Source organism: Lagopus muta, chromosome 3, assembly GCF_023343835.1.
Source record: "Lagopus muta isolate bLagMut1 chromosome 3, bLagMut1 primary, whole genome shotgun sequence".
NCBI lineage: Eukaryota > Metazoa > Chordata > Aves > Galliformes > Phasianidae > Lagopus > Lagopus muta.
The window spans coordinates 45,924,725-45,936,546 of NC_064435.1; the positions used below are offsets into that span (position 1 = coordinate 45,924,725).

The following is an 11,822-nucleotide window of genomic DNA, read 5'->3' on the forward strand; positions in this document are numbered from 1 at the left end:
ATACCTGTACATCCCTCAGGGTTTTCTTCAGCCAGGTTCCAGTACAACGGTTTGCATTTACTGCACGTAGGACCTTCAACGTGCTGAAGACATTGACAATAGCCCTAACGACAGAAATGAGTTAAAAGAAATTCATCTGTTTCACAAAAACAGCTTTTACTGCTTTTATTAACAGCAACTCAGGCAGCTTACTGACTTTCACAGAAGCATGGAAACTGAGGCAGATTCAGACTTCTTGGATTTTCTTTCTCATGCTATCAGCACAGGATTGTTTCAGACTGCTTATTTTCCCATATCTAATTACTATAAATCTCCCAACAGATGCACTTTGCAATACTTTTATGGACTTGTTAGAACTGCTCTAAAGCATTAACTGCTTTGCAAAAACTTTAAAATACAATTTTCCTTAAAAGTAGTCATTAATTTTCATGTCTTTTTTCCTCCTTTATTGCTCTCTTTTTCTTAGGAGGGCAGAGTAGAAAAGACAGCAGTAATGTGAACCAATTCAAATTAAAAACGTTAATATTACCAGTAATTTTTTCAAATTATAGTAATGGCATACTAATAGCAGATATGAGGTCCAATTCTTTCTGTAGAATTGATTTAGGCACATTTTTATTTCTCTCCATCATATTTTCTCATATTCTCCATTCATAAATAATTGAAAAAATAATTATTAAGAGCTAAATCATATTTTTCTGAGGCAACAACAACATTTTTACTCCTATATGCATCTGTTCTCACGGACAAGCAGAGGCAAATACCACTGAATTCTGTTTTTCATACCTCCTTTTTTCTATCCTTTTCTGTAAAGGAGTCATGGATGTCTCTCAGCAGTATTATCTGCTCAGATATATCAATATTGTTTCCAGGGTGTAACTATCTTACATATGGTTAACTTAAAGAAAATGTGGAAAATGCACACAAATGTGTACATGAACCTAACTCTACCATCTGCCAGTCTTCATCTCAACCCATATGTACGGGTTATAAGAGATTCTGATCCTGACTGTGATTTCTGATAGCATGCTACTAATAACCATCACAGTATTGAAAATGATAATAGCAGAATATCAGCAGTTACTAGGAATAATTTTTTCAAGAATAATTTGGTGCTAAAATGCTCTATATCAACCCAGAATCAGACATGCACAGGCACAAACGCATATCTGCATGCATATACTATGATTCTAGAACACCAAGTACATAAACAGTATGCATATTCCACATTTAAAATATATAAAAAGAACAACCACCATCACCCTCAGGAGGGAACTGCATTGATACAATCAAAGAGCAAAACACAAAGGTCGTTTCCACTCTCACTCTACAAATAAGTCTGTGTAATTCTTTCGCAGTCGAAAATTAGGCTTCAGGCACTTAGGCAATGAAGTGAATGTGGCCAGCAAAGACCTAGACTGTACATGAACTGTTAACAGATACTGCTCTTTGCAGCAACAGAATACTTACAGAATGAGAATCAATGCTGCCTGAAGGGTTACATTCACTGTTGACTCCTTTATGAAATTTAAAAAACAAACAAAACGTTAAAAGATCTTTTGAAAAACAGCTGTGAAATACAGTAATGGAAAAGTACAATATAACATTTGCAACTTTCAAAGGGCTCCTTAATCCAGTCACCCTGGAGTGACTTAAATACTTTAAGACCAACAGAAGCCTTTTATAATGGTTATTCAAACATTTACTTAGCCTAGTTTAGACTGTTTCAGTATGCAATGCAGTCACTTGGAAAAATATAGCATCAACCTACAACTGAGAGATATTTTCTTAGAATTACATAGAGAATGATGAATGTATTCATCTAATGTGCACACCTTGTGACTCCCTATGGGGCCCTCCCTTCCCACACTCCAGCAAGTTTCTACAAAATTCCACAAAGCAGAATGTCCAGGAGAATCCCACAGTAAAAACGGGGGGAGATATGAGTTAAATGGAGGATTTTCCATCTCAAGCATTACCTTCACAGTAGGGGAAATTGTGGGCTGCAGAAATGCACCTGTCACACTGTCTCCCTGTAACGCCCGTTTGACACTCGCATTGCCCCGTCGTTGGCTCACATATGCTGTGCTGGGAACCACGAGGAGAACACTGACAAGCTACAATATAAAACAGTGTCAAAAATATTGGTACTGTCCATCTTGTACATACCAAGCAATAACTTTTAAAAACTCTATTACAGTAGAGGTTTTGAATACTTCATAGAGTTCTTCATTGTTATTTGAAATTAGTAAATCACAGGGTTCTCAGCTCTGCTGGTAGAAGTTGGAGATGGTCTGTTCCATCCTGACACTGTTTTCATCTTATTGACAGGAATAAGTATAATTGATATGACAGAAAAAAGGAATGCCAGCAAAAGGGACTTGGACAGGCTTGAAAAGTGCGCCCACATGAACTGAGTGAAGTTCAAGAAGGCCAAGTGTAAGGTGCTGCAATTGGGTTAGGGCAATCACAGATTGTGCACAGATCCTGAGAACTCATTGAGAGTAGCCTTGCCAAGGAGAACTGGGAGGTCCCAGTGAACAAAAAGCAGGGCATGAGCTGACAGTGTGTGCCTGCAGCTTAGAAGGCCAACAGTATCCTGGGCTGCATCAAAAGAGAAGTGGCCAGCAGGGTGAAGGAGGTGATTGTCCCCTTCTGCTGTGCCCTCGTAAAGCCTTATCTGGAATATCGTGTCCAGACATGGGGCACCCAAAGCAAGAAAGACATGGAGCTGTTGAATCAGGTCCAGAAGAGGGCCTTGAAGAAGATTAGAGGGCTGGAGCATCTCTCCTATGAGGACAGGCTGAGGGAGCTGTTGGGCTTGTTCAGCTTAGAGAAGTGAAGGCTCCACAGACAACTCACTGTAGCCTTCCAGTATTAAATGTAGCTTATAAACAGGAGGGAAATATACTTTTTACACGATCTGATAGTGATAGAACAAGGGGGAATGGTTTTAAATAAAAAGAGTGAGATTTAGCTTAGATGGTAAGGTGATTTTTTTTAAACAGAAAGGGTAGTGAGGCATTGGAATAGATTGCCAAGAGAAGCTGCAGGTGCTGCATCCCTGGAGGCGCTCAAGGCCAGGTTGGATGGGGCTCTGGGCAGCCTGATCTAGTAGGTTGCAGCCCTGCCCATGGCAAGGGTGTTAAAACTGGATGGTCTTTAATGTTCCTTCCAACCCAACTCATTCTATGGTATCTGGAACTATAATCTCTTACCCACCATCTTTGTTCCATCTTGGTTTTGACTTTGTTTTCTCAATCTTCCTACAGTTATGGAAAGAACAGGGCAAAATCTTTCCTAAATTCTAGACCTGCACTTAAAAAAGAATGGCAAAATACAGAATATAGATGCTCACTACATTTTTACATCTGAGGGGTGAGGAGACCTAAAGCAAACTTTAAAATAAACTGTGTAACAATCTTACTGTTTCAAGCACCTATATAACACACATATGGTAATAAGGCCACAAAAATAAACAATACTACTGCAGCTCAGGAAACAAGTTTTTGCTCTGACACAATCTGAGGCTGAAATGAAATGAAATTACTATTTCAGTAATAGGCCTACCTCCTAAAAAGGAATAACAAACCTGTAGGATTATTTTTTTATTATTTTAAAATTATTGTGATTATCCACATAATTCATTAATTAATATGTTGCTCCTTTAGTATCTATACTTTTCACTTCTAGGAAAGAAGAGTCCTATTCAGAATGTTTAGGTAGATCGTTGTTTTAAACACGGCATCTGCGGGTTTCATTGTGCCTGTTGTAAAAACACACATGGTCTGGGCCTGATCAATTAATACGCTTAGTCAAAAGAAAAATAATGATATTGTGGAAAATTTGCAGGGTCAAGCCTTTCTAGATTAGTATTTATGGCACAGTTTTATCACTTGTCAAGAGCATATACTAATGCAATTAGAAGTTTACAGGATGATGTATCAAATATTAGAAGGCCAAACCAGTTGCAATGAAACTTATACTCTTGAAATGTAATGAGTCAGAACACCCATTAAAGCCTAAGCTTTAGATTTCATGTTTTAAAAAACAGATACAAATGCACCAAGGCCAAACACTTCTGTGCTTACATTAATCCAACTAGTACAGATAACAGGAACAGCAATATGCACCAGGGAGGGCTACCAGAGCGTGTGTCTGCCTGGAATCTGGCTGGATCTTCAACAGTGTTCCTGTTGTCAGCTTTGAAAAGGAGGAAACTATCATGCTTACATAGGTTGTTTTATATTGAATATATTCGAGAAAAAAATGATTTCCTTCTGTACTGTATGGTAATGAGACAGCAACCTCTCAGCAGAAAGAGGAAAGGCTGTTACTCACACAAGCAGCTGGGATAGCTGTAGTAACCTGGAGCACATTGGTCACATCTAAATCCAGCATAGTTAGTATGACACTGACACTGTCCTCTAAGATCACATGTATTGTCCAGTGAGCCAGTAGAGTCACAATTGCATTCTGCACAGAGGAAAAAAAGAATAGCTAAATAACCCGAGGGATGCATCTCTAGTTAAGTAGTTATTTTAAAATAGAATTTGCCAAAAAAAAAAAAAAAAAGTCACCTTTAAATGTCAAATAATCATGGGGAATCCAGACAAAACAGTTTCACCAAATATAAATATCTTGAAATAAATATTTATAATATAATTGCCTGCTCGAACACTGATAATCATGTTCTTTCTGAAACTCTATGGTATACAGTTTATAGATCTCTTCTTATTCCTTACAAAATATCTGTGTAAGGAACAGAAATGCATCTTAAAATTGAAAGAAAAAGCACATGACAGAAGTACTCAACATTTTAAAAAAATAATCTCTGACAAAAAGCAACTACAAGGCTAAACTAGGTCTGATGCCTGAGAATAACCTTACTAGTATGATACAGCAGGCACGCTGTAAGACTTAACTAGCTGGATGGGTACTTCCCTTGCATTTATCAGTTTTAGGCTAATAGTTCTATCATAGATAAGACCTGTTACTTTATTGAAATGATGCTGGAATTTACACAAGTGAACATTTTAAGGTACATGAATGGGAGCCCATCTGGGAATCCCAGTTGCTAAGGTCTGCAGTTAATCACTTGTATTATACAGCTAACAGAAATGACTGTCTGACAGAAATACAAAACAAACACTGCTCAAGTACTATCTTTCTGTTCCATGTTCATATTCCCAGTTTCCCCTTTCAGTTCCTCCTTTACTGCAGCCAAGGATATTAGGCTTTGCTGTGTTTACTTCAAAGTATAATGGAAAGACACAGGATTTGCTAGGAAGTTAGCATAAGAAAAATATAAACATTAAAGCTTTCAAAATCATCACTACCGCAGCTGTCTACTCTCAGCTGAACTCTATATAATGTTTTCTCCTTATTTTAACTGCATTAATTAGTTTAAAAGCATTAATTAGATTTTTGCTGCTATTGAATAGGTTTGAATACTACAGATTTCAACAAGGCAAGATCAGAGAGGCCAGTTTTAGTTGCAGCAGCCAAGAAGCTATCAGAACTACCTCCCTTTAGAATATGATAGCTCCAAGGAGCATCAGCCTGGGCTGCTCATCTTTGACTACAGTCTACAGCATGCTGCATTAATTTAAATTTGACTAACAGCAGCTTATTTTAATAGAACAAGTTGCGAACTGCAGCAGTTTTGAGTAATACCACTGGTTGTGTTTTCAACTATTTTGCCTGCCTTCTGCTATTCATTTTTGCATGCTTTCTTAAACTTTTATGTCTCTTCTCTGCTTTTGTTGTTATAAATTTGAACATATTCAATACGGAACTGATTTGCTTTAAGATTTCTACTTAATTCAGTTCAAAGAAAAAAATTACAATATTTTAAAGCCCACTAAGCATGGTGCACCAACACAAAACTTGATTTTATGTCTTTCATTTTTTAAAAGCTAATCTACTCCAGATCATTAAGATACAGTCATGTTGTATTATTTTATTCTAACCATTGTGTTTGGTAACACAGTGCAATACATCTTTGAGAGTACTTAAAGAATCCAGCTATTTACTGGATATAAACAAGTACACAAAGTCCAAAAAGAAGAAGACTGCCATAGTCTGAAATAATAAGGAAGAAAGTGGCGAATCACGATGTTCTATATAAATTCTGTACAGGAAATTAAGCATCAAAATTCAGCAATATCCTACATTCTTTTTCAGTGTAAAATTCACTGATCATTGAACGGTTTAAGATGGAAGGGACCTTAAAGATCATCAATTTCCACTCCCCTGCTACTGTTGGGGGCAGGGATTATCAAGAATTACTGAGGATTAAGGGTCTCTCTCATTCACCACAAAGGCAGACAGAACATAGAGGCAGATAGGACTCAATGGTACCCTCATGAACACACAGAAGTATTATGCTTTTCAACAACATACTTCCTCGGTATTGATCAATTTTCCTTTCATGTAAACAGTAGGCTAGTCCTTGACATCATATACACTGGTAAAACCACATAGAGATCATTCATGCTTCACATTTATATGTTCAAGACCTGCTATATGATGCTAAAATGAGTAAGAAATCACTGTGAAGGGCAAAATGTCACTTTCAAATTTACAAAAGACATATTGTGTGAGGAACTAAACAGATCCTCTGCAAAAGTAGATTAGTTCTCCACAGCTCTTTTTTTTTTTTTTTTTAACCATGCCAGTTCCTTGCCAGCAATCAAGTATTTTCTGTTGCTTTAGGCCTCCATTATTAAAACAGTTTTCATATCTTTTAGTTATTATTAAGACAGCTGTGCTAACTGAAGCTAAATCAGTCTGATTACAAGAAAAGCCTGCGTAATTCCCTAGTACGGAAACAATGCTTGGAATTAGTGCTTAGAGAATGAAAATGCGTCAGGATTTCACTATAAAAAAGAAGAGTGTCTTGCTCACTTAGTGCTGTGAATACAACTTCAACCCCCTTCAACATTAAAAGCAATGCAGTTAGCCTATTCAGGGGTCTGTTGGATTCCATACATGCAGTCTGCAACCTTACCTTCACAGACAGGGAAAGAATGGTGGCCAGGCTGACAGCTGTCACACTGAAGTCCAACTACCCCTGAGCGACAAAGACACTTTCCAAGAAAATCACAGACTTCAGGCTGGGTACCCACTGAGTTACATTCACACACTGCAACCAAGAAAAGAATTTTCAGATGCAGTCTCTAGAGAGCTCTCTTCTTTCATCTTTCAAAAACAAAAACAAAAAAAGAAAGAACAAAAGAAAAAAATATTCTCTGATGGTCAGAATCTTTTCAGGCTGTCACATTTGTTTCTTATTAGCTTTTATTGATTGCTCATCAGTAGGAATTAGTATTGAGGTAGATATTAATGAAAATCTATTAAAGAAAGAATCTGGCTCAAAGTAACTATGGAGTTTGATGCCAGTGCAAAAGCACACAGTCTGTCCTCACTCATGGACAGACTCATCAATCCTAAGTGGTGTTTCAATCACTGAAAGCAGTTCCCCCTTCTCTAGGCTAAAATCAAACAATTTATGGTTTGGGATTTACAGTCTCAGGAGGGAAAGGTTAGTAAGATGCATAAGAAGGCAGTACAGATAATTAAAGTACTCTAAAAAGAGACAGTTTTCTGGTGTTGATAAATCAAGCTGCCCTTTCTCATCACAGTAAGGTTACAAACTAAAATTAAATTTAAAAAAAGATAAGTAACAGAAATGCTTCAACTGGTATTCTAGATATCATCAAGCATAAATTAACTGTAATCTGATATCTGCATCATAAAATAGTCAGCAATCAATTAATAGAGGCATTTTTAGTTAGGAATCACTCCTCATCAAATTTTTCTTCTTTTTTGACTTTCATGAGTTTTGGGAGAGTTTGCTATAAACACATCTCCTTGTCAAAAGATTTTCATTTCTCAGTACAAAGTATGGATCTTTATTTTTGGATATAGCTGCTGAAAGGGAATGTTTTGGCTTACCCTGGCAGAAAGGGTAATGAAAATAGCCAGTTGCACAGGTATCACAGGAAAATCCCTGAAATCCAGTTCGACATCTGCACTGCCCAGTATTTCCATCACAGTCTCCACCCAGCACTCCTGCGCCGTGGCACTGGCACGCTGGAGAGAACATTGCAAAGAAAACATCTGCAGTGTTACGAATCTTACAGTATTTCACTTGAAAGCCAAATGTTGGCACTTACACTGGAAATCCGGCTCCAAGCATAAAAGAAACTAGAGAACTTACGCAGACACTGGGGGCCAAAGTATCCTGCTTTGCAGCCACCTTCTAGTTATAGTAGGAACAAAAAGACAGAAAGGAACAGGAGTTAGTAGATGAAAATATGCAACTCCTCGTATTTTTACAGAGAAAATGATATTGGTCCTTAGTAATTATTACTACTGAGCTAACAAAAGTATTTGCATGATCCTTACACACAAATCTCATTAGAAAAGTAAATCATAATCACAAGCTTAGTCTGAGAGCACTAATTCTTCAGATACAAAAATTTCCATTTAAAGACACCCACCTTTCCTATGCCTTCAGACTGAGATACTACTGTTAAAAATGTAAATAGTTTTAAGACCTGTTTTCTCCTGCATACTTTTCCTCATTTTATCACTGCAATTTTTTTTCTTCTTTATTTTAAACATATGTAAGAGAATATACAACAGAGCATACCTACATGATACATTTTTGATGCTATCCAGGGATGATAACTGTCTACCCAAAACTAAAGCTTTGTGAGCTATATAATACTAGCAGCAGACATTTTCAAGGGATTTAGAACTTGTAAATGGATGTGCATTCTCTACCTATCCCTGCTTTGTTCTGTAGTGTTTTTGGGGGGGGGAGGAGGGGGAGAAGGGTTTTGGTGGATGTTTTTTGCAAAAACTAGTGGAAAATTAAGTGGAATTATGTTGCTTTCAGGATATTACAAAGTATTCTAATATTTGTTGTTGTTGTTTGTCTGCTTGTTTAAGTTATTAATCCTGAAGTATATTTCAAGTAGTCATTTGTTCTGGCACAGGCTGTGATGTCTTAGTACTGCAGTATGATGACATATGCTAAAGAACCCACCGAGGCAATCACTGTATTTCAGACAGCTTCGGGGTGGGCTAAATAAGAAATACTTATCCCTCAGAAATGCAAGTTCTTTACTGCCAAAGGCAATGTACAATTTGCCAGGTGTAAGAAGACAGCCTAGAAACAGAGGCCAGTTAGCCCTAAGAGATTTACACTGCAAAGCAGCTGACAAGTGGTACATGTCAGAAAGCCTTGATGGATCTGTTCATGAGTATTTAACAAGATGGTCAGGATCTTCTGCAGATGTTTGCCGGAGGGTCGCCAAACTTGTTTCTGATCCATAACTTTTTTGGAGCTAACCTACTAAAGTGTTTAATATGAGTAAGACTACGTAATGAACTTCTGGTAAGAAAAAAGACGCTTCAAAAGATAAATAGCAGCACTGAATAAATCTTCCTGAAAGAACAAGCACTACTGAAATAATGAAAAATGATTAAAGTGGGAAGATAAACAAAACACAAAGAACTTGCCTATTATGTCACCAGCTATAGCATCTCTTGGATTTGGAGAAGTAAAAGGATAAACAGGAATATCTTTAAAACAAAAGAAACAATAAAGTATAGTTTAAAGAGATGCACTTATTTCAGTAAAAATCATGACAAATTATAAAGTACTGTCCTGTTGAGACAAAGAGCATGATAATTACATGACTCAAGCAATCAACTACCGTTTTGTTCTCTTTCAGTTAGGAAAGTCTAAGAAACTTTTAACTTCTGTTCTCCAAATCAGGTAAAAGTCTGTCCACAAAGAAACGCATGAAAGGCCAAACATCCTTTGGAAATGCTAGTACATTGTTTTCCTGCTCTCTCTGATTTCATACAGAAAGATTTCTTGTTCTTGACAGCATGAAGAGAGTATCTGGGGAACTACATATTTATTTCAAAGTTTTTATTTCCAGTTGAACGTTCATCTCCTGCTATTTGCCATTATGACTCAGTGCCCAAAACCCCAGCATCTGAGACAAGATACTCTCACTGTTGCATTTTTAGAATCAGATCACAGAGTCATAAGCTTTTTTGCAGTAAACACAACTCTGACGTTATATCATCTTCCTAAGGGGAAAACATTTAATTTTCTCAATTGCCAATGCATAGTTTTAATCTGTGTTAAAGTAAAAATCTAATTTTCAATTAATTAATGACATTTGATTTTGTTCTGTTACCATTTTCAATAAATGGAGGCACTCGGCATTTGTGTGATGTTATTTTTTCTCATGCATTTCTTTTCTTTAGCTTTACAAACATCTTTCCCCGAATCAATTAAATCTTAAACAAACCTGTAGCCTTCCCTTCAACCATATTATCTGCACTTATCTGCAGTCCAGCAAAAGTATGAAAGCACCACTGACAGCTTTATGCTCTGCCAGGAGGGCCTTTCCAACATTATGCAGGTGGTAATTTACAACTATTTTAAATTATTTCTAGAATCTTCTGAAAGCCCACAAACTTGGTTTATTAGGGTTGCAAGTTCCAAATCCTTTGAGACCTAGAAAACACAAAACCATTTTCTCCTTTTTCTCTCCCTAGTAATAGCCTACTTTCTAGTTCAAGTAAGTTATACATAATGACCCTGAAACACATTTGAAAAACTGCTCCAATGGCTTTAGGACTGGAATTCGTGACTGAGGGACAGAGAGATGTCTTGCATGAATTCTGACAATGCAATACAACCTATTTGATTTTCAGGGAACCACTGCTTCATAAGTAAACCAAACTCTTCAGTGTTATGACTACTGATTTCTCAGAAAATGTGAACATGAAAATCTGAAATGCCAGATGAATCAAACAGATGAAATAAATCAAGTGTACGGAAAACAGTCCTTTAAAGCACATTTACAACACAAGAGAAGAGACATTTTTATTTTCATACTTACAGATACAAGATGGAAAACTATAGAATCCATCAGCACAGTGTTCACAGTTTTCTCCCTGGAAATTCCACTTGCAGAAACAGCGGCCTGATCCTTCCTCACAGCCCTCCGCACGCTCCAGATCACAAGGGCAAGCTAAGCAAGGATAAGAAATTTAGCACTTTTTGGAAATGAATTAATTTGTCTTCTGGAGCATTGCAACATGGAATTATAATGTTATTTACAATTGTGAGTATCTCCTCATTTCAAGAATTAACACCTGCATGTCATTTCATATTTCCCCAAGTACTCTATATCATCAGTTAATCTTTACAACACCCCTTAGAGGTGAGATGCTCTTAGTGTTTAACTTTTTTAATCCAGAAAGCTGCACTTCATTACGTTATTATTCTGCACAGCATCTATTTTTTCTGTGGCTTCTGTTCATCTCTCTCCAAAGTCTAGGCTGAGGATCCACCTTCCCTTACACATCACATGCAGCATTACAGTAGAACTTTCATCACTGTTTGACCTTCCATCCATATCAAACACAACAAACCATAGCTTCCTTCTACTTAACACAAAGCTCCATCAGCCTGTTCATAATTTGGCTCTTCGCTCTTATCTATACGCCGCTCATCTTTTTTAAATGCTATATTAGCAATGATCCCATTGCACTATTTATTACAGATGATTCAGCACTAGATAAAGTAGGAGCAACAATCCTTAGGAACCTTTTGAGTTATAAAATAAAATTTACAAGTGACTAAGAGCCAACAGATATGTAAATAAGAGAGCTAAGAGAAGCAAAGTCACGAGGTTATGAGATAAGAGTGGCTTCTCAGAGGGCATGCCAGCTGTGGGGCGTGTAGTTGATCCTACCTCCTCAGCAGCCTTTTATGGCTTACT

General features: G+C 37.1%; 1 protein-coding gene across 4 annotated transcripts in view; it reads right to left on the reverse strand.

The window, feature by feature from the left end:
* LAMA3 (laminin subunit alpha 3) overlaps positions 1 to 11,822 on the reverse strand; it is a 112,747-nt gene that overhangs the window by 69,696 nt on the left and 31,229 nt on the right. For 2 of the 4 annotated variants that reach the window (XM_048940779.1, XM_048940778.1), the window contains exons 10-18: positions 10,938 to 11,069; positions 9,535 to 9,597; positions 8,225 to 8,266; positions 7,960 to 8,097; positions 7,013 to 7,147; positions 4,342 to 4,476; positions 1,980 to 2,117; positions 1,471 to 1,517; positions 5 to 104 (exon numbers count right to left, since the gene is read on the reverse strand). In XM_048940779.1, coding sequence (XP_048796736.1) covers positions 5 to 104; positions 1,471 to 1,517; positions 1,980 to 2,117; positions 4,342 to 4,476; positions 7,013 to 7,147; positions 7,960 to 8,097; positions 8,225 to 8,266; positions 9,535 to 9,597; positions 10,938 to 11,069 — 930 coding nt within the window. The remainder of the gene's footprint in view (positions 1 to 4; positions 105 to 1,470; positions 1,518 to 1,979; positions 2,118 to 4,341; positions 4,477 to 7,012; positions 7,148 to 7,959; positions 8,098 to 8,224; positions 8,267 to 9,534; positions 9,598 to 10,937; positions 11,070 to 11,822) is intronic. The other 2 variants (XM_048940780.1, XM_048940781.1) reach the window with 1 other exon arrangement.